The sequence below is a fragment of the Cricetulus griseus genome, chromosome 6 (assembly GCF_003668045.3).
Source record: "Cricetulus griseus strain 17A/GY chromosome 6, alternate assembly CriGri-PICRH-1.0, whole genome shotgun sequence".
NCBI classification, from domain to species: domain Eukaryota; kingdom Metazoa; phylum Chordata; class Mammalia; order Rodentia; family Cricetidae; genus Cricetulus; species Cricetulus griseus.
In genome coordinates, this window is record NC_048599.1 from 58,283,352 (window position 1) to 58,306,003 (window position 22,652).

The 22,652-nt window shown below is 47.4% G+C and overlaps 1 protein-coding gene across 1 annotated transcript in view; it reads left to right on the forward strand.

The window, feature by feature from the left end:
- Window positions 1-849: 849 nt before the first annotated feature.
- The window catches only part of Pla2g4e (phospholipase A2 group IVE), a 38,522-nt gene continuing 16,719 nt past the window's right edge, over window positions 850-22,652 (forward strand). Inside the window, exons 1-11 of the mRNA XM_027422133.2 lie at window positions 850-951; window positions 5,814-5,886; window positions 12,834-12,970; window positions 14,639-14,770; window positions 15,727-15,767; window positions 17,106-17,148; window positions 17,986-18,049; window positions 19,049-19,209; window positions 19,301-19,387; window positions 19,761-19,798; window positions 22,478-22,613. Coding sequence (XP_027277934.1) covers window positions 856-951; window positions 5,814-5,886; window positions 12,834-12,970; window positions 14,639-14,770; window positions 15,727-15,767; window positions 17,106-17,148; window positions 17,986-18,049; window positions 19,049-19,209; window positions 19,301-19,387; window positions 19,761-19,798; window positions 22,478-22,613 — 1,008 coding nt within the window. The 5' untranslated portion in view covers window positions 850-855. The remainder of the gene's footprint in view (window positions 952-5,813; window positions 5,887-12,833; window positions 12,971-14,638; window positions 14,771-15,726; window positions 15,768-17,105; window positions 17,149-17,985; window positions 18,050-19,048; window positions 19,210-19,300; window positions 19,388-19,760; window positions 19,799-22,477; window positions 22,614-22,652) is intronic.

Sequence of the window (22,652 nt, forward strand, 5' to 3'; positions counted from 1 at the left end):
GAAGCTTCAAGGCCATCAAGCTAAATAAAGGGCCTATCCTCTCAGGGGCTGCGGGGAGGGGGGCAGGGAGGGGAGGAGGGGAGAGTCAGGCAACCAAAAAGATACTGCCGACCACCGTTCATATGCTCCTGTGTTCAGGTCTCACCTGTAGTTCCAAAATATATCCTATCTATGGGCCAGAAAAGCCGGTTGTTGAGCCTCCGGCAAGGGCCCAGACAGGAAACTCCCAGTGTGAATTTGGGCAAGCCAGAGGTGAGCCAACACAGGCAGAGATAAGAATCACTGAGGCGGGACAAGCTGTGTTGTGGAGACTAGCAGGGGCTGGTGCTCTCTCCTCACAGGTTGCCCAGGAGCTGGTAGAGATCATGGCCCTGGACCCTCTTCTCAGCATATGGAGCAAGTGTTTCCTTTCTTCACCCTCTAATGTAGGGACATGAATTTTGGTCCCTGTATCTTGAGAAGTCTCTGTTCACCTCCCAGAACGTCAAGCCATGGTCCTGAGGTAGAGCATCTGTGCGCCTCCCAGAGGAGCAGACATGCTTGCATCTGCATGAATTGGAGAGACGGGGTTTTCCTACATCTTGGCAGAAACATGCCAAAAGCCCAGAATGTCCTTCCTACCATTCTATGTCCATAACCTGGTCATTCTGACCCCAGTGACCAGAGCCCTGACTTGATTCTGCATTTTCAAGATCTGAAGACCTGTGTGATTCCTTTGGACCTGAGACCTAGCCCAGGCAGCACAAATACACTCCTTAACCCCTCCCAGTCACTGCCCAGGGGCGGCCAGTAGGGTGGAGCTCTGAGTCAGAGTATAAGTTCCTGATCTTACCATCCAGCTGGAGAGCCGCCACGATGCTTCAGAACCAGATGCCTGCTTGGGTTTCCCACTCCCTGCCAGATCCATGCCAAGCAGAAGATGGCAGGTATTTGGCCTCCTGTGCCTTGAAGGTGAGAGAGAACACAGTGGTGGGGGGGGGAGGCTCTGCCAGAGGCAGATGGCCAGGGAGGCATGCCAAGGAGATGAAGAGTCTGGGAACTAAGGGAAGCAGCCAGGTACCAGGGAGATTGGCTGGTGGGCATTGGGTACCTAGAAAGGTTGGCTTGGGATCCTCTACATAGCACCTGGGAGAGGTGCTTTAGTCTAGACCAGGACTCCTGGCTAGGGATGGCACAGCTGAGTATACTCACAAGCTTTACCAACCTGCATGTAGAAACTAGGGACCACCGAGGGCCAACCAAGCCAGCATCCAGGATAGACAATGTCTAGTACTTCCAGAGAGAATCCACATATGGCCTGTCCTGGTGGTGACTGGTTATTAACCCCGTGGGCATCCTAAACTTATGTGCTTTGTGAGTCTGTGGTATGAGAATTGGTGGTATTGTCAGTTAATTGCTATCAATTGCCCTACTGGGTGTGTAATCAAGGACCCTAGATATAGACTAACTGTCAAAGTCTATAAAATTCCTGGGTCTGGCAAGATACCACTGCTTGAGACTTCCTTAGTCTTCCTATCTGGGCAATAGGAAGATACTCTCCATCTCCTTGTTGGCTATAGACACACTATGGAGTACAATCAGTAGCAAAGTAGTGCCCTTTGCCAGCCCTTACTAAACCACTAAACCACTGAAGGAATCAAATGAAGCCCCAAGAAGGTTTTGTCCCTTTAGAGTAGGAGATGGAGACACTGGTCAGTCTCCAAAGAGCTAGGGAGGAACTCCTTGTGGCATCATGACAATCTGCCCTGCTTTCCTGAACAGTATTGACACTGCCTCCTGGTTTTCCCCCAAAAGGCTACTTGTTCTTTACTAACCTTCCAGAAACGTGGGCTATGACAGATCTACCACAGCTAGGATAGAGTTTATCTTGAAGAGAGGGAGTGAGGCAGCCAAAAACTCAGAGAAGGGGCTCCAGGAGCCACACACACACACACACACACACACACAGAGAGAGAGAGAGAGAGAGAGAGAGAGAGAGAGAGAGAGAGAGAGAAATAGAGAGAGACAGAGACAGAAACAGAGAGAGAGACAGAGACAGAAACAGAGAGAGAGACAGACAGAAACAGAGACAGAGACAGAGACAGAGACAGAGACAGAGACAGAGAGAAACAGAGAGAGGAGAGAGCCATGATGTTCCTGTTGAGTCCTAGATGGTCTATGTCTCTCAGTTGTATTTCTTGCCTGACCACTCACCTAATATGAGTGATAAGCAGAACAACTGTGGGGATCCCTCTCATGTGACCCCCCAACCTGGGATGTTGCTCAGATTTTCTGAAACCTGTACTAGAGTTTCATATATCCCTATCTCCATGGTCTGCTGTGAAGGAGGGACCAAGTGGACTGGAAGATAACACCAGGCTGGACAGAGCTCTGATACAGTGTTTCAAGGAACCAACACTACACCCAAGTGTGGGGAGATGAGGTAGCCTCACCTGCCCAGCTTGTCCTGGGATGCCCAAGGGAAAGGAGCTGTCATCCTCTCTCTGGGCCTGGACAATGGTTTAGGAAGGGGATGCTTGGCCTGGATAGGCCTTGGACCATTACTTCTGAAACTTAGTGGTCAGATCCTCCCTAAACTTTCTCATCGAGGAACCTTATGGTGGAGACCAGGGGAAGTTGTAATGTAATGAAAAAGCTTTTGACTGATTAGAAACAGTAGGGCCCTTGGATCTGGGGAGAACCCCAACTAAGGGGGGGGGTGAAAGTATTAATGGTTGCTTCTGACATTAAACTGTCTGCTCATGGCCATTTTTATGGGCACCCAGAGCCACTCTCTAGTTGGAAAGCACACCAGCCTGGCAAGGGGGTAGGTTTTGAGTCCTGGGTCCTACCTAACTCATCATCTCTGGCTATGAAAGCCTGTGTGATGTGTAACTTCCTTAAACTCCATCTGTTCTTCTGTAAGGCAAGGGTTATGTCTTCCTTGGAGGCTGGCCAGAGGGTTAAGTAAGATCCTATAGGACACACCTGCTTCAGGAGCATGGTTAGTATATCAGAAGGCAGAAATGTATTTCCTCCTTCTTCACACCCCCAAGAGCCATATCTATGAAATTTGGGAGAGGGGCAGCATGCAACCAATCCATAGATTCCACCCCCCCTCTGCCCCATGTGAGCTGGAAATGCTTCCTGTCCTGAGTGAATCTTAGGAGGAAAGTGGAATCCTGAAAAGATCAAGCCAGGTCTATGGAGGTCAAGGCCGTGGAGGTCAAGGCCAGGGAGGAGGCCTGGGCTATGTATGTCTGTAGCCTGAGCATTCTGGTTCCCTCTTCCACATGGCTTTCCAGAAAGCTGCTGTCCATCATCTTCCATGGCACAGCTGTGCTGATTGTTCCAGAGGCTGAATGAACCTCTGTGCTGTGTGTCCCAAAGTTCCTGCCTTGCCCTCCATGCCCTGAGTGCTCCCTGCTCCTCACCCAGGACCTGCCAAGTGCACTGTGAGCTGAAGGAGTATGCCTGTCTTCACCCAGGGATGAGGCCCCAAAGCACAGCACCTGGTGATGCCTGCAGTTAAATATTTTGGCTTTCACCCTTATACCCAGTCCCAGCCAAGGTTGGGCTGTCCAAGACTCTAAGGTTTTGGCCTGTGTACCTGGGCTCCTTAATCTGATTGGTTACTGGTTTCCATTAGCATATTCCCTTCAGCATTATCAACTTGGGCACTGTACTGAGTTCCATTGCACTTTAAAAAAAAAAAAAAAAAGGTTTGTTTTTATTTGTTTTTATTTTGTATGTAGGGCTGTTTTGCTTGCATGTATGTCTGTGTACCACATCTATGCAGTGCTCCAAAAGGCCAGAGAAGGATGTCAGATCTCTTGGAACTAGAGCTGCAGACAGTTGTGAGCTGCCATGAGGATGGTGGGATCAAACTTGGGTCCTCTCAAAAACAGTCAGTCCTCTTGGCCACTGAGCCATCTCTTCAGTCCCTTTCTTAAATCTTTTTACTATAGATCAGCTTCCTCTGGAGCTGTGAATGTTTGGTTATCTAATACAACCGGAGATAAGCTTGTTATATGAGGAGCAAAAAAGTGCTTCTTAACTAAACGAAGGTGTGTGTGTGTGTGTGTGTGTGTGTGTGTGTGTGTGTGTGTGTGTGTGTGTGTGTGTGTCCCTGGTTTGTTTCCTGAGTCCTGAGATCATGGACTTTTATCACCCACCACTGGGGGAACTTCCAAAGTCATACACCAAGCTCTGGGAACGCTCATAGGCCCAGACCTAAGTCTTGTGGTCCTGCTTTCTTCCTCTGTATCTCTGAACCCCTCCAGCATTCTCCTCTGTGCTGCTGAGATGTAAGAACTCCCTTTGAGGGGGCTTTGAGCCAAAAGGAATTTCTGGGTGAAATCTAAAGTTCAAGGTAGACCACAAGGTGTCTGCTGTGTCTATTAATAAATAACATTTTCAAGGACCCTGACAGTTGTGATGTGTGTTCTGGGTGCTCACAAATAGAATGATCATGGAACTTGTCTACAGAAACACAGCCAATAAGGGAACATCCAGTAGAAGGCCTGCCAAGTTTGGGGGTTAGCAAATAGCTCCATGAGAATTTGGGTTGGAAAACAGGAATTGGCCAAGAGAATTAGTCTTGAGGGAAGATCAAGACAATGGAATTGAGAGCAAGAAACACCTCTTCATGCTTGTTGAGAGACACTAACGTGAGTTGACAATAAATGTGAACCTGGGTCTGAGAATCAGAGGTGAGTTCAAATTCTGACCCAAGCTCAGAGCTACGGGTCAAGGGACTGAGTCCCAGGCTCCCCTTCTGTGATGCAAAGTGAGTAATAACTGCCCTGTCAGGTTGCCAACTGCATCTCAGGACACTGCAGGATGCTGTGGATTATAGACTGAGGGGTGCCTCTGTTAGGGACCTCCATTGTGGTGTGGCTAGCTTTGTAATGCAGGAAAGTACAGGAAGGATGCTGGCATCAGGTGGGTGGCATTTGAGATGATGGCAGGGCTCTCAGCAAGTAATCGAACAACAGCAAGACTATTTCACATGAGCATCAGATGAGAAGCTCAGGGTGTGCCCCCAGCTCCAGCTACTAGGCTAAAGCACTAAGGGAGAGGCAGAAACCTGAGGGCTCCAGTCCCTGGGGTTAGCAATACTGACAGAGGCATCTAACAGCCATCAGTCATCGTGTTGAAGATTATCCATGCTTTTGTCATTGTGAAAGACAAGCCACCACACATGAGTCAAAATATCAGAGACATCTATAGCAAGTCACAGTGAAATGAAAGGTAGATGCCTTCTTGGGAGAAAAGTACGATGGCCAGGAATACATGGGAGGGTTACTCCAAGGAAAGGGCCTGCCAGGCAAGGGAGATACGAACAACCTGAGCTGCAACTAAGACCTGGGATGGTAACCTCCTGTTATGAGATGCCCAGGTTTCATAGATATCTGCCATCCCTTTCAGTCATACTGTGCCTACCTTCTGAGCAAGCTGTCATGTTGGGTAGGCAAGGGGAAATATTGTATCTGTGTGGCTGGAATAAGAAATTATTCATTGGACAAGAGAATAGAAACATCTCCGACTCCCTTAATGCTCCTTCTGTGCTTCGGCCAGAGCATTCACTGTCTCTCAAACATTATTATTATATATACATATATCAGCATAGAGGTAAAAAGTTGAAAAAAAGCAGTATGTCTCAGCTCTTGAGACTTTCACGTAGGAGAGAAACAAGCCAAAATAAACAATGACGAAACAGCATCGAGGTTGCTGCGAGGTAGGCAGGGAGACAAGCATGAAGAGGTCTTCCCAGCAGCACTGGTCTCAAGGTGGTACTTGAAGAGTGACTCCACTTTCTTTTTAATCTACAGGAGGGGCCATCTCCATGCCATCTGTTGACAGTCAGGGTCATCGGCATGAAAAATGTCCGGCAAGCTGATATGTGTAAGTATCCTCCCGACTCCTCCCTCCTGTTTGGGGGATCTGGATAAAGAAAGGACCTGTCTGTAGCTAATCAGGCATATCTCTGTGTATAGAATTCCATAGACCCTGAGCCATTGCTGTGTATCACCAGCAAGTTTAGGGACTACTGGGGTAGGATAGTAGAAGCCCTTTAGTATCATGGAACTGTCCACCAGCTCCTCTCAGAGCCTCTTCTCAGGACACAGATCCCAAACCCAGCTCTTGAGCCACAGCAGAGTCTATAGCACCCAGATCTGCAGCCCAGTCTCCTCTGTGTGGTTGGATATTCAAGCCACTAGGCAGGAACTCCTTGTAGACTAGCTTCCCTTTCATCTGGCTCCTGCTACGTTCCCAGGCCACAGGAGATCTGCTTTGGGAGGAAATGAAGCCATTGGACAGGGCCAGGGATGCCCTACATGCATGTTATGGTGTCTAAGAGACCAGTTCTCTCCTCATGTGGACCTCTGCTTGCTTACAGTAGGAAGGAACCTTGGCCTCTCTAGGGAGAGAAGGCTCTATGTCTAGGGTGCACAGCTGTGGGAGTTGCAAAGGCCAAAAAGGGCACATTGAGGTTCTAAGGTTTGAGTAGCCAAGTTATAAGCATCTGGGGGTCTGGGAGCCTGGTCTGAGGAGAAATAACCTAAGAGAAGGGATTCTGTCTTTGAGGCACCTGCTGTGGGCTGGCCACCAGGTAGCCAAACACAGTTCAGCTCTCCCCACACCAGAGTGATTATCATAGGAGGCCTCACTTTGAAGATGAGGGCTTCATGGTTGCCCGAGGTAGAATTAGAGTTCGATTCTAGGCCTGGGGGGCTGGTGAGGAGAGGGGATCTTCTAGGGCAGTGGTTTTCAACCTTCCTATTGCAGCAACCCTTTAATACAGTCCCTCATGTTGTGGTGACTCCCAACCATAAAATTATTGTTCTTTTCATAACTGTAATTTTGCAACTGTTATGAATCATAATGCAAATATCTGACATGCAGGATATATGATATGATATGATATATGATATATGATGAGATGATATATGATCTAACCCACAGATTGAGAACCGCTGCTCTCTAGGGAAAAGAAGTTGTGGTCAAATCATAGACAGCATCTAGATAGAAGAGGAACCTGCTGCTTGATTTCCTGGGGATTACATGGCTTCCTGATACTCATATGCTAAACATGCTGGAGAGCAGATTGGAGGGAGAGCAGGTGTGAAGGGCTAGAGCAGGGACAGCCCTGTAATCCCAGAGACTACAAAGGGACAGACATGATTCAGACTGAGCCTACAGAGGGTGAGGCATTCAGTGCCTATGCCAGTAGAAACGGTTCCAGCAAGCATTAAGTTCAGCTTGTGTCAGCCAAAGGAACCCCTGCAGAGCAAGGGAACTCCAGACTCCTTGGGGCTTTCTCAGTATACTGGGGTGTGCTCTGAGGAGCCAGGAAGTGTCCCCAGGCCCAGACCATGCCACCTTTTCTGCCCATCCCAGAATGGGTCTCTCTCATTCCACTCCTTGTCAGAGGTCACCCTTCCCCTCAGCCCTTGCTCCCACACACACCCCCTCCAGCTTCTCCATGGGGTGTGTCTGTTTCAAACCATCACCATCACCAGCCACCCAAGACACTCAGTCTCAGTCTTCATGCCTGCACCTGTATGCAAGACCTTCCATTGTCCAAAGCCCTTTCTTCTGTCGTGTTCCTGCCACACCTGTCCCCTGAGGCTGGCAAGTGACAAGGCAGGCTACAATCCAGCTTTACCAGTCTCCTTTTCCCCTTCACCACGTGCCCCTTGGCACACAAGCAGACTTTGGGGTTCTCTTTGGGATCCCCTTGTTTATGTTTTTCTCATTTCCCCATAAGGCACAAAAGGCAGATATGCCATCTGGTGGTGCTGGCAAGGTCATGTTGGGTCTGGACTCCACAGTTGTCACAGGCTGGGCTATGTTGCTACGTTCTATGGGCTCCGTAGGAAATTATCCTGATCACTCTTGCTCCCTTCTAGCTTTAATCCAAACTGAATGGTTCTTTGGTTTAAGCATCTAGCAGAAAACAGAAAAGTATGTCTGTTTTCTGGAGCTGTCAAAAGCCTGATAGCAAGAAGTATTCAGAGGTCCAGGGATGACACCCCATTTGCCAAAAGCTAAAGAGTACCAGAAAAAGAGCTAAAGAGGCCAGAAGTCAAGCACTCTTAGAAACAAACCTCAGCCACCAGGAGTCTCCTTCCATTGTAAAAACAAGTTGAAACCCCAACTAGTACCCCTAGGAGCAGTAGGTAGGTACGTACCTCAAGAGATATCGGGGTATCCACTGGTAACCACCCAGGAATGTTCTGAACATCTGTGAAGACAATTAAGTCATCTATCTCTGCCACCTACAATTCAGGGAAGGGAACATGTCATTCATATGACAAAAGTCTCTGTCACTTCCTGAGGAGTAGGGGCTAGAACCTGCTTTTGCCTAGGAAATCCCAGGTCTTGAAATTCCCAGTTTAGTCACCACTTCCTTGTGGCCAACATGACGGTGTTCTTACAGTTAGCTAATGTGCCTGCCTCAGACTGTCATCTGGGCCCCCAGAGCTTCCACTGTCATTCCTCTCCCCCTTCCCTTTGTGCTATGCTCTCCTTACTCCCAGCCTTTAATTTGTTGGGTGGAGGAAGCTTCCTGCAAAAATAATTGAAAACTGATGAATGCTTGAGTATAGGTATCTGACCATCCAATTGACCTTGTCACTTCCAGGGATGTTTTGCTGTTGCTGCTACTTGTTTGTTTGTTAGATGAGTCTCACTAGAGCCTGGCCTTGAACTCTTGTTCCTCTTGCTTCTGCTCTCCACTTGCTAGGATTCCAGGCATAGAGCATGTCCCAATTTGGGTTTTGTAGCTGTGACAAAATATTGACCAAAAGTAACCTGGGGCAGAAAGGGTTTATGTCATCTTACAGATTCCAGTCCTTCATTGGGGAAGCCAGGGCAGGAACTCAAGACAAGGACCTGGCAGCAGGAAATGAAGCAGAGACCATGGAGGGTACTACTTACTAAGCTGTTGGCATGGTTTGTTCAGCCTGCTTTCTTATAAAACCAGGGCCACCTGTCCAGGGGCAGCACTGCTGACAGTGGGCTGGACCCTGCCATGCCAATCATTAACTAAGAAAGCACTCCCAAAGACTTGTCTACAGTCTAATCTGATGGAGGCAATCCCTCAATTAAGATTACCTCTTCCCAGATATGTCTAGGTTTGTATCAAATTAGCTAAAGCTAAACAACATGTACCACCATTCCTGGAAAGAAATTTTTTTTTTATCTTAACTTGAGATTTAATTCAAGACACTGAGATGTTATTTAATGGATTTGATGGGAAATTTTTTTAAAGATTTTATTTATTTATTATGTATACAACATTCTGCTTCCATGTATATCTGCACACCAGAAGAGGGCACCAGATCTCATAACGGATGGTTGTGAGCCACCATGTAGTTGCTGGGAATTGAACTCAGGACCTCTGGAAGAGCAGTCAATGCTCTTAACCTCTGAGCTATCTTTCCAGCTCCTTGATGGGAAATTTTTAGATGTGGACTGACAAAAGAGGAACAGTTTTAGAGAGACAAAGTCCTTTGCAGGGTCCTGTAAGTCACATATGCTGACTGGCCTGACAGAACCAATAGGTCTGGCAGAATCCCACTGCACAGAAAGCAGATGTGAGAAGAACGTTCCTGGCCCAAGGAGAAGGAAGAGCTTGGGACCAGGAAAAGCCAAGGGAGGGGTCCAAGAGGACTGAGCATGTCTCCGGGTGAGTCTCCCTATAAGTAGAGCGATTACACATACTGACTTGCCCACCTGGATCTCCCCAGGATTTCTTGGCCTCTGATGCAGTCCTATAGCAGGAAGTTGTTCATTCATTCATTCATTTAAAAGTTGTCTAGTGAGTGCCTACTCTATCCAAAGGTTGCAGGTCCTGGCCTTCTCAGTGTTCACAGTGTGGTGAAGATAATGGCCTGACCTGCTCTACCAGTACAGCACAGCAAGTACCCTCTCAGGAGTGGCACTGGGGACTTGCAGCCCAGGAGCACCTGGCTGGACTTGGACACTAAGAGGAGGGGTATAGGGAGGACTCCTTCTAAAACCTAAAGGGCTGGTGAAAGGAAGGGTGGGTACAAGCAGGAAAGAAGGAGTCGGGTGATGGTAGAGCATGCCTTGGGAGGCAGAGGCAGGCAGATCTCTGTGAGTTTGAGGCCAGCCTGATCTACAGAGTGGGTTCTAGGATAGCCAGGGCTACAAGGAAAAACCCTGTCTCAAAAAAAAAAAAAAAATCAAAACCAAAACCAAAAAAAAAAAAAGAAAGAATAGAAAAAAAGTAGAAAAGAAGGGTGTTGGGGCTAAAGACTCAACTGTGTTGGACCCACATTCTATTCCCAGCATGTCCATGGCAGCTCACAACCTCCTGTTAACTCTAGCACCAAAAGATCTGATGCTCTCTTCTGGCCTCTACAGGTTACTGCATGCACATTGTGGCTATTTCATGCAGGCAAGCACACAGACGCATTAATGGCAGGGGGAAAGGGAAGGAGGGAGGAAAGAAAGAGGAGAGAGAGGAAGGAAGGAAAGAAAGAAGTAAGGAAGAAAGGAGGGAGGGAGGGAAGGAAGGAAGGAAGGAAGGAAGGAAGGAAGGAAGGAAGGAAGGAAGGAAGAAAGAGGTGTCTAGCACAAGGAGTAACAGGCACAAGGCCTGAAGCGAGACAGCGGGGCCCTTTTGGAGACCTGAGAATGTCTTAGCTTGTCCTGGAGTCAGAGTGAGTATGGGTGGGTGTCTGCATGCATGTGTAGGTGTGTGAGTAAGAGCATGAGTGTGTGCGTAAGCACATGCAGGGCAGAGATGGGGAGTCAGGAAGGGTGGAGAGATGAGGCTGAAGCTGAGAAAATAGAAAGGAGAGCCATGATGGGTAAGGCTGGGACTCATTCCCAAAGCCAGGTGGAAGCCATTAAACGGGGTGGTGACCAAGTCATGTTTCAAAAGCCCCTTCTCTTGTGAGAAAAGGTTGACCCAAAGCCCATGGAAAAGCTTCAGAGATGATGGTGACCTGCACCACGGTAGTGGCGGCAGAGATGAGGACTCAGTGTGAGATCAGGAAGGATGCATGTTCCTTGGCCCAGGTACCTGAGTCAGTGGAAGAAAACAGGTGGGCTTGGAGGGGACAGGCCCAGATGGTGAGGTCATCATTTTCTTCTCAATCTGTCAAGGTTTTGTCTTTCTGTGTGGATTAAGTCATGGTTAGGACAGGTAAGAATGGCATCCTCTTATCGGTACTCAGTGGGAGGAGGGCTGGGAGTGTCAGTTCACCCAATGGTGAGCCATCAAAGATTAACTGTGATCAGAAGCCAGAACACATGATGCAAAACGGGGTTACAGACATGGCAGAACTTTTGGTGCAGTGACAACATGGGCTTCAGTCCTTGGGGGAGAGCTCAGCTTCCACTCACATAGCAATTACTAGTAAAAATTATGAACTAGCTGGATTTCCAGCCTCCTCAGCCTCACTATCTGCAGGACAGTGGAAAGTATCAACTTTCATTAAATTCTACAGATGTGGTTTGTACCCTAGGACTTACCCCAGCAGGTCACCAAGGTGGTGACAAAGACAGTCCTGGTACCTCTTCCTCCTTCGTCTCGAGAATAATGGCATAAGGAAGCCACTTAGGCTATTCTTAGCCCCATCGATTCTGCTACCGCCACAAGAAGAGTTAGACGGCTTCCATCTTGAAAAGCCTTATTGAAGTCAAAGCAATTTCCCTTCTCCAGGGCACATGGAGCAATATCACACTTGGTCTGTTCATTTAAAGTGAAAGAATGCACTTAGCCACAAATATGAGGGTACTCTGGATTGCACACCTCATGTTAGGAGACCAGTACCATATGGAGAACGCGCTGGGTACAGTGCATTAAATCTTACAGAGACATGGCCCCGCTCATCATTTTATCTAAACCCCTTCCCACAATGACCCTTCTCGGCTGACTTGTGGAAAGCTATGCTTCTCCTCCCCACTGCTCAGTCCTTAGTGTTAAGACCACAGGTAAAGTGGACCTTTGGAGCAAGCCTTCTAAGTATTACCACAACATCTGGAGCACATCTGTGTAGCTTATCTTGTTCCAAATCATCAGAAGTGTATTCGTCAGGGTTCTCTAGAGGAATAGAACTGATAAAATGAATTTATACTAAAAGGGGATTTATTAGAGGGCCTCACAGAATGAGATCTGAATAGTCCACAATGGCTATCTTGAGATGGGAAAGGCTGAGAATCCAGTAGTTGTTCAGTCCATGAGGTTAGCTGTTTCATAGTCCCAATCTAGTGCTGTAGGCCTGGAATATTCCTGGAGAGATGCTGGTCTTCAGTATATATTGGAATCCCAAAGAATTGGTTCCAGTATTGGTGAAGGAATGCTGTAGCAACAGGAGAGGTGGTCTTGCCAGTGAGAATGAGGGCAAGCAGGCAAAAAAGCAAGTTTCCTTCTTCTATGTCATTTTATTTGGGCTGCCACCAGAAGGTATGGCCCAGAATTGGATGGGTCTTCCTGCTTCAAATAATCTGCATAAGAAAATCCCTCACAGGAATGTCCCAAAGCTGGGTTTTTATTGCTCCTAAGTTAGTCAAACTGACAAGCAAGATAAACCGTCCAAGGTGTTTGTTCTGAGCCTGGAGCACTTCTGTTTTAGGTTATCCTTGTCCAAGACAAGGGTCAGCAAGACCTGCCCCCATCCCATGTAACCTACAGTCCTCAGTCTGTGTGACCATCTTGGAGTTTTAGGACCCTGTCAGAGAGGTAGACCCCTGCATCAGGAAAAGATTGGCAGCTGAGAGGAGGCCTTGCTGTAAAGAGATTTGCCTGAGGTTCTCTTTTGATGTCACCATCTCTTCTCTTCTTTCTCTTCTACCATACCTTTCTTGGACAGTGAGTCAGACAGACTGCTTTGTCACCCTCTGGTTGCCTACTGCCTCTCAGGAGAAGCTGAGGACCAGAACCATCTCCAATTGTCTACACCCACAATGGGATGAAAGCTTCACCTTTCAGATCCAAACTCAAGTAAAGGTGAGCCACTGAGGGCCACACCTGTGTGCCCTGCCCACGTCTACTCCCCTCTCTGCCACCTGCCCCCCCCTCCACCTGCCCCTCCCTACCTCGGTGTTGTTCTTAAGGCTGTTTGTTTGTCTTCCTACATGTCCTATTAGCTTGCCTTCCCACTCACCCCACCACTTCCTCCTTCCTATATGTGTCCCTCTCTGAGTCTGCTGATTCTTCTACCTTCTAACTTCCCTCCTAATTGCTGTTGATCCCGACTATCTCTTGCTTCAGAAAAAAAAAAAAAATGTTGTTTCCAGTACCTTCCACAGCACTCCCTGCTACAGGTTTCTCCTGTAGGGAAAACCATTCTATTGACCAGTTCCAACCTGATCTAATTCAGCCGGAGACTTTCCTCTTATATCCATTCTTAATTGTTTTAGTACTTTTCTCTTATTTCTATTTCCTAGGTTGTGCACTGTTTCACTCACTGAGCCATTATTTCCCGGTGTTGTTTTTCTTCAGATATATGGTGCATCTAAGTCATAGTCACATTTCTTGTAGAATTCTCCTTGAGCATCTTGAGTTGTGGCAGCTTGGAGACAAATTTGGCCTGGTGATGAAGGCATCAATCCTGAGATAGTCAAGGCTTGACACTCCAGATTACTATAGTTCTAGTTCATAAAGAGTCCTTTTGTTTTCAAGAGGGTTGTGATCACTATGGTTCTTTAAAAAAAAATATCTTTTAACCAGTTGTGGTGACAACTGTGTGACAGGCTCACACCTGTCATCTCAACACTCGGGGTGTTGAAACAGGAGAATTGCTGGTTTGACGTCAGCCTGAGCTGCACAGTGAGACCCTATCTCAATAACATAAAGTAAGGTGCCTTTTTCTATTGTGTACATGAGTTTGGTGAAGGAGGAAGATTTCCATGTGGATGTAGTGTGCTCTCTTGAAATCAGTGTTTGAGCTTTCTTTTTGTTTTGCAGTTACTGTAAGGGTTATTCTGGTACATATGTAAACTTCTAGAAATTACAATTATCATTGGAGATGCCCACTAGATAGAAATCTAGGACGTAAACCTTGCCTTGAGTCATAGCTCCCAGGATCAGAGGTTAAGAGTCTTAAAAACTACTCCATACCACCTGAGGCCATTGAGTACAGGCCACTTGCAGCTTGAAGAGCTGCTTTGGGACCACTCATGAGCCCTTATTAGGGGTTGCTGGGCCAAAGAATAGATTTCACACAACTCATACCAATTCCCCCAATCACAGGAACCACAATAGCCTTCGTTGGAGTACCAAATGTTAATTTCCTTGGCCTGCCTTTTCTAGCTGTCTTCATCTCCCAGGAGCCCGGGTCTTGCAGGACCTTGCTTTGCTCTTCATCCTTCCCCAGGTGAAATGAAAGCCCTCTGTACTCTCCCCAAATTTATCGAGGCTTTAAAGGAACCAAATTATTCTGACATCAGAGCAGAGGAATGGCAGCTTCTAAGAAGCTGGAGAAGAGGGGAAAGACACTTGCTCTCTGAATTCATGTCCCTACAAATGTTTCTGGCATCTGGCATCCAAGCAGAAGCCTCTGTGTCTGCTTTCCTCAGACGTGACTCTCTGCTAGGACTGAAGTCCTGTCCCCTGTCCTGGGAGTGGGTCACTGCAATCATGGTAACAAGACCTCTGCTCTGCCCTCTCCTCTAGAACGTACTAGAGCTGAGCGTCTGTGATGAAGACACATTGACACCCAATGACCATCTCTTGACAGTTCTCTATGACCTCTCCAAGCTCTGCCTTCGGAATAAAACCCATGTGAAGTTTCCACTCAACCCAGAGGTGGGTGTAGATTGCAGACCCTGAGCCTCTGACTTCATGGGGAATAGCCACTTACTGCCATGATACCCTTGCATGGGCTTCTCTGAGCACATACAAGCTGGGAAATGGATATGCTTCTGATTCAAATCCTAGTTTTGTCACTTGCATGGAGATTGCTTAACTCCTCTCATTTTCTACTTCTTCATCTCTGCAATGGTGGCAATAGTCTTCAAGCAGGATTTCTATGAGGCTTAAGTGAGAAAGCCTCTAGCAGTTAGTGTTTGTGATGCTAAATAGAACGTGGATGTCAGTTTCCTTTTTCTTACTTCCAAGCCCTGTTTCTAGAATGCCCTTGAGTTAGAGAGGACAAGTCAGGAAGTTCAGAACTGGAAACAACCAGGGTATCCTAGATTCAGCCATCCAACAAATACCAGGGTGCTTGTGGGTGGATGAGGTTCTGGGCTTTGGGCATACATCAGAAGGCAAGCATCTCTACCTTTGCTCTGTATATTCCAATGGGGAAACTGAGGCCCAGTGAAGCCATGGTTCACCCCCAGTTATACAAGAAGTGTGGAAGCAGAGGGTAGGGAAGGGAAGAGGCCTGCCTTGACAAAGCTGGGCTCTCTAAAGGCACCAGCCCAGAGCTCCCTTGCCCAAGCCCTGAGCCCCATGAGAAGACAGGCAAGCAGTGGAGAACAGTGAGTTGAAATAGAAAACCAAGGCTTGGGGACAGAAGAGTGCATATTTAGGGCCAAGTGTCACATCCACACCTGAATCCCTTGCTTTGTCATGCTGTTCCTGATGTCAGAGACTAGGACAAAGAGAGGCGGGGAGGGCAAGAAGAGAGCTTGCAGCAGCCATTCCTTCTCTGTGGCCCCATAAGTAGGGTGTGCAGGTCTGCAGAGGTAGAAGAGGGTCCCTGGAGGCAGAGGTATGCAGACATGACCAATAGCCTCCTTCCCTTTCTCTCTCATCAGGGCATGGAAGAACTGGAGGTAGAGTTCCTGCTCGCAGAGAAGTAAGTAGGGATCGGCCCTGTGTGTCAGCTAAGATCCTTGACTTTAGAGCCGTGTCTGCCTTTGTGCTATCCCCCTGCCTTGTTCCAGCCTCACTGCTGGCACGTGTGCTGGCTTCTTCCATGTATGCTGGTTCTCTTGAGAGTTTATAAAGGGTGTAGGTGCCCCGGTCCCACCACCATTCTAGTTCCATTAATGCCAGTATTCTTTTAAATATTTATGGGGTTGGGCATATAGCTCAGTTGGTAGAATGTTTGCCTAGCATGCACAAAGCCCTGGGTTCAGCCCCTAGTACTGTATAAATCAAGTATGGTAGCACGTACTTGAGACCCTCTCTCTGTTTCTCTGTCTCTGTCTCTGTCTCTGTCTGTCTGTCTGTCTGTCTCTCTCTCTCTCTCTCTCTCTCTCTCTCTCTCTCTCTCTCACACACACACACACACACACACACACACACACACACACACACACACACACACCTCAGTGATTGTCTTAGTCCCCAGCATTTCCAACAGGAGCTTCCTGGAGAATTCCTGCCACCATGGTATGGGATGAAGATAAGGGTTCTCCTCTTTGACCCAGAACTATTAGAACAAATATAATCCCTGGTCAAAATTGGAGGGGTTGGGCAGCAAAAAAAACAAACCTGGAGGCTGGAGAAATGGCTTGATGGTTTAGAACACCGGCTGCTCTTCCTGGGGAACCTAGGTTCAATTCCTAGCATCCTCATGGTGACTCACAACCACCTGTGACTCCACTTCCAGAGGAACTGATGTCCTCTTCTGACTCTGCTGGCACTGCATGCATGAGATATACATGCATAGGTACATCCTGCATGCATGCAAAAACCCATACAAGTAAACAACAAAATAATTTAAATTTAAAAGCCAACCCTATTTGCAAAATATATACATTAATTAAAGCACATAAGCTTTGTTGGTACAAAGAGTGTTTGTATCTGTTCTGGATGAGGGGCTGCAGTCTTACTGACCTCTAACCTGTGCATCTATTTCCCCCCGTACATTCTGTTTTAAATGCATACCACTTTCCTCCTCGACAGCCTACAAATCTAGGTCTAAATTGAAACAGGATCACAGAGACTGGCTTAGGGCTCTGATCTTCTGACCTCTTCCTCTCAGGTGCCGAATTTACAGGTAGATGCCACCAAGTCTAGTTCAAACCTAGTTTTTCAAGCTGGTATTTTTCATAACTGAGAAGAATCTGCTATTTTTGATTTACTGATCAAAATGATCAGACTGATATGATTTACAGTTTTTTGTCGCCTCCATAAGAAACCAGCCAAGAATATTGTTACTGACAGGGAGTTCTCTTTTGTTTTTCAGTCTCTCTTCACCGGAGATGCTCATCACCAATGGTGTGATTGTGGTAATTGTCCTTCTGGGCTCTGGTTGCTCCAAAGGACACATGTGGCTGCTGCTCTCAGGGGAGAGGGTGTTGGGTCTAGCTTGAAGCCTGGTCCTCATGCTGAACCCAGGGAGAATTAGACTAAATGGGGTGCACCCAGGGGTGGGGCTGCACCCTGGGCTCCTGGATCAAGGCAGAAAGTATGAGGATATCACCCTTACCCAGAACCCTACATCCCCGAAAGATCGCCCCTTTCCCAGTCTTAGTCACTCACAACCCCAATACCTCTGCAAGCATGATATCAGTACTAAATATTATTTCTTAGGCCAGGTATGATGGTACATGCCTTTACCAGCTCTCAGGAGGCGGAGACAGGCAGATCTCTATGAGTTTGAGTCAATCTGATCTATATAGTAAGATCCTGTCTCAAAAAAAAAAATCATAGCTGTTTTAACTGAATGTACCCAGTGTCCCAGGAAACCCCTCTCTTAAGAAGCAGAGTGTTTGGAATGTGTGGCAAAGGCCTTTGCCTCGCCTCTGCTTCTTGGAGGGTATTTTATTCCAAGTTCTCACTTGCAAGGCTGAACACTGCCTCAGGTCAGCCCCTGATGCTCCTTTGAACATGGCTCCCCAGTAAACTGTGATGTGGGCCCTAGCTTGTCTTCTCCCTCTTGGGATCAGAATTGTCTGGAGCATGCTCAGTACCCAGCATTCTCAGCAGGAGCCTGAGGCTGACCCATACTGTGTCTTTGCCTCTTCTCTTCTAACTGGAAGACGGGGGTGGGGGGGGTGGGGGGGTAGGGGGAGTGGTAATGGCCTGTGCTTAGAGTTCCTGTGACCCTCTTTGCTTTGTTACAGTCTCGACAAGTCTCTTGCCTGGAGGTCCATGCAGAATCAAGGAGGCCAAGGAAGAGGAAGAAAAGTGAGAGTTTCCCTGCTCTGTCTAATTGCGGGTTTGGGGATGGGGATGGGAAGAAGACTGCTTCCAAGCCCCATGGAGGTTAATTTGAAGCTCAGGGAACCAGGTCAACTCAACCTAGCCTGCGCTATCCTGGGTTAGGGGAAGTAAAGTCAAAACCCCCAGAATCGTTGTGTCCTCAGACACCTATCCTCTTCAGCTATCTCTATGAAGAGTGTGTTCTTCCAGGGACCCAGATGGAAGTCCTCAGGCATGCCAAGTGTCCCAGGGCCTAGGGCTCAGTGCTGCCCTCTGTACTGAGTTAACTATGCTCAGACAATGGCAGCAGTGCCTGGGGCAGGTGGGCACTGCAGTTGCAGGGGTCCTCAAGCCACACCTTCCTAGCCACTCCCAATTCACAGCATTTTCCAGCCTGAAAGGACCTAGTGAGCCACACTTACCACTGTCTGCCTTCCCTACCTCTCTTATGCTGGAATTCCAGCTGTTCACAGGAGAGCCCACAGACACAGGCCAGAAAGGAGGCCTTGGAGGGGCTTCTGCTCCCAAACCGACAGTCTGATGGGGGTCTGTCTTCTCTACAGTGGGCTGGTGACTTGGCGGGGGCTCAGTATCTTGAGGGCTTTCTGGAGAGCATATCTGTCAGCATCTTCCACAGGCCTTGTTAAAACACAGATTATTTTAAGACCCTGTCTGAGACATTTGAATGAGTGCCCAGTGATTGTGAACCCCTCCTGGCAGTTCAAGATGGGATTATTTTTTTATTTTTAAACTTATGTGTATGTTTGTGCCTGTATGTATGTATGTACAACAAGTGCATTGGAGACCCTAGAACTAGAGTTTAAATAGTTGTGAGGTACCATGTAGGTGATGGAAATCATACCAGGGTCTTTGAAAAAGCAATAAATGCTCTTAACCACTGAGCCAAGATAGGATTTTTGCTGGGCTAAATGGGAAGCAGAGATTAGCATCTTCTCAGGGGTCTAGCCATGTCTTCTTTCTCAGATAAAGACCTCCTGGTGATGGTGACAGACTCCTTTGAGAATACTCAGCGTGTCCCACCCTGCCTGGAGCCCTGCTGTGACAATCTAGCCTGTTTCCACTACCCTATGTACTTCCAGCCCCAGCTACATGTGGAGGCACCTGAGAGCCACTGGAGCTGTGGGGTACAAGGCAGCCACAGTTGGAAGGGGGGAGGAGGGGAACTGGGCTGGAAGGAGCCGCTCAGCCCCTCACAGAGCCCTCCCATCCTTCCAGCTTTGCTGCTGTGGAACACGCAGGAATGGCCCTGTCTCCCAGCCCCTCGATTGCCTTTCTGACGGCCAGGCTGTGACCCTGCCCGTGGTGAGCACCTGGGTCTGGGAAGGGTTCCCAGAGCTGCTTAGCTCCGTAGCAGGGAGATGGGGAGAGCCCAAAGACACATGGGGAAGGTAGCATGTGGAGTCTCTCAGGCAAAGTGGAATGAATGGCCTTATGGGTTTCAGTGGGAACCAGGAAATGTGGAGCCTGAGTGAGGATGGTGGTCATATTTAGAAGTAGGCTGTGGGAAGGGAGCATGTGCATATATGTGTGAGCATGTGTGTGTAGATTATTGTGAACACGCACATAGGCTGAGTCCAGTCCATGAGTGAGTCATGTAGTAAATCTCCCCCTCTTGGTTGGGATCCTTGGCTCTCAATGGTCATCTCTCACAGGCATTTCACCCTTCTCTCATCAGGGAGAGAATTATGAATTACACATGAAGTCTACACCCTGGTACGTACCCTTTTCTGTCCTTCCCCCTAATTCAGAGGAGTAAGTGTGAAGAGGTATCTCACCATGGCTTGATTTGTATTTTCTTCAATGGCTAATGGGGTTGAGCATCTATTCTGGAATTACTCAACCGTTAGTAGATCTTCTTTGAGACATGTTTACCCAAATCCTTTGCCCATGTTTTAAGTGGGTTCTGTCTTATTTTAACTTATAGAGGGAAGTATTTTTATATTTACCCTGTTCTGTAGGATGTCTTTATATTTTTTGTGTGTATGTACATATGTGTTATTTTATGTTGTGTATGAGTATTTGTTTACATGCATGTATGTATGCTATGCATAGCTAGAGGCCATAGAGATGATAAGAAGGCATTGGGTACTCCAGAATTGGAGTTACGGATGGTTGTGAACTGTAGGTACTGGAAACTGAACCCAGGTCTCAACTGTTGAGCAATATCTTCCAACTCTTCTTTGCTTTTTCTTGATGGTATCCTTTGAAAGCAAAAAGGGTTTTAATTTTGATGAAACCTATTTTCTCTTTTGTCATTTGTATGTTTGATGCCAAATCTAAGAAATATTGCCTAATCCAAAATCATGAAAAATTGTTCCCATGTTTTCTTCTAAGATGTCTTAATTTTAGCTCTCATGTCTAGGTTATGATTGATTTTTAGTTCACTTTGTATACTGTACATTTTACATGGGGATATTTAACTATTCCAGCATCATTATTGAAAAGACTCTTCTTTCCTTTGTTGACAATCAAGTGGCTATGTTTTTTATAATTTTTATTTTATGTGTATGAGTGTTTTTCTTGCACATAAGCCTGTGCACCACACATGTGTAATGCTAGCAGAAGCCAGAAGAGGGCATCCTATCCTCTGGAGCTGGAGTTACAGACAGTAATAAGATGCCATGTGGGTACTGGGAATTGAACCTGTGTCCTCTGGAAGAGCACAGCCAGAGCTCTTAACCTCCAAGCCATCTCTCCAGCCCCTTGTCTGTAATTTTTATTTATTGTTTGATTTGTTATTTTTCATTAGAAAAGTCACTTATTCTCACTGGGTCTCAGCTTTCCTCATTTGTAATTCAGGTTGCTCTTCGAATCCCATGAATTAATGCATGTGAGCAACCAGGAATCTAGATGGTGAATGGAATGCTCCCCAAAAGTTCACCAATGCTACAGTTATTTTCTTCTGCATTTTTTATTAATTTATTTTTTTACATTCCAATCCAAGTTCCCCCTCCCTCCTCTCCTCCTGCTCCCCCCACTCTCTGCTTCTCCCATCTGCTCCATGGAGAGGGTAAGGCCTCCCCTAGGAAGTCTACTAAGTCTGTCCCATCATCTAGTTGAGGCAGGACCAAGGCACCTCCCCACCCCCAGACCCCTGTGTCTAGGCTGGGCAAGATACCTCTCCATATAGAATGGGCTCCACTAAGTCAGTTTGTGCATTAGAGTTAGATCTTATACTGACTGCCATTGTGCATTAGAGTTAGATCTTAGACTGACTGCCAGTGGCCTCATATATTGTCCCAGTCACACCATTGTCACCTATATTAAGGGAGTCTAGTTCAGTATTTTTTTTTGTTTTTTGTTTTTTGTTTTTTTGTTTTTCGAGACAGGGTTTTTCTGTGGCTTTGGAGCCTATCCTGGAACTAGCTCTTGTAGACCAGGCTGGTCTTGAACTCACAGAGATCTACCTGCCTCTGCCTCCCCAGTGCTGGGATTAAAGGGGTGCGCCACCAACGCCCAGCTCTAGTTCAGTCTTATTCTGGTTCCCCATTTGTAATGCTACTGTTATTAATCATTCCCATGACTGCCAGGAAAAGTTATTTCTTCTTAGGAAGAGAGGTGTTGGGAAAGCCCAGGCCCTGTCTTCAAGGATACTCAGCTTCATTAGTAAGCTAAGATAGGCCAGAAATTGACAGGCACACACTCGAACTCACACCCACCCACCTAGGAGTCCCTGGGGAAGCTGGGTCTCAGAGGATTCAGGAATATAGGTAATAAAAAAGAAGATGGCTCCTATGAAGGCAAAGACCCTGACCAAGGTTCAGAAATCATTCTCTGAGACCCTGGTGGGTCTCTTCCAGTAGGTAGCTTGAAGTGAGCTAGGACAGCTCTAGTAGGGTCTTACATGCCAAGCTTGGACTCCGGACAAGGGTGTGATAAAAAGAGTGCAAACATCAGGCATGGCATGGCAGCTCCTGCCTCATCTGATGCAGTGAGATCAGTGTGAGAGAATTTGCCAGTTGCACAAACACCAGGAGAATCGTGATCCTGTGGGCAGGCAGGGTTCAGAAGGAGCCAGGGGCTCTGCAGGAGCAGAAAGCCAGGGGTTTACCAAAGGGATCTAAGGGACCCTTGTCATTCATAACAGCTTTGGGATAGGGAAAGTGCCTAGGGAAACCTTTTGGAATTTTCCAGATCCTGCTGAGGAGGTAGAAGGTTCAAAGAGGCCCAAGAGTAGTCTTTAGACAAGTCCCAGCTTATCATGAGCCAGCTAAGGCTTAGGGGCTTTATGCCTGATGTTCCATTAGGTATTGAAGGTAGTGCTGGCCAGGAAGTATTTTGCAGATGAGAATATAGATGCCCAAGGTCTCAGAAGAGATACATAGCAGAACTGGGCCCCAAAGCCACATCAGCCGATTAAAGGTGGTGGCTACAGGCTCCCCTTCTCCACAGCCCTAACACGCTGGATGTGCGGCTCGGATTCAGCCTGTGCCAGGAAGAGGTGGAGTTTCTGCAGAAGCGGAAGGTGGTGGTGACCAAGGCACTAAGTCAGGTGCTGCAGCTGGAGGAGGACCTGCATGAGGATGAGGTGGGTAAGCGGGGGCGCTGCCTGGGCTGAGGGTCCCCC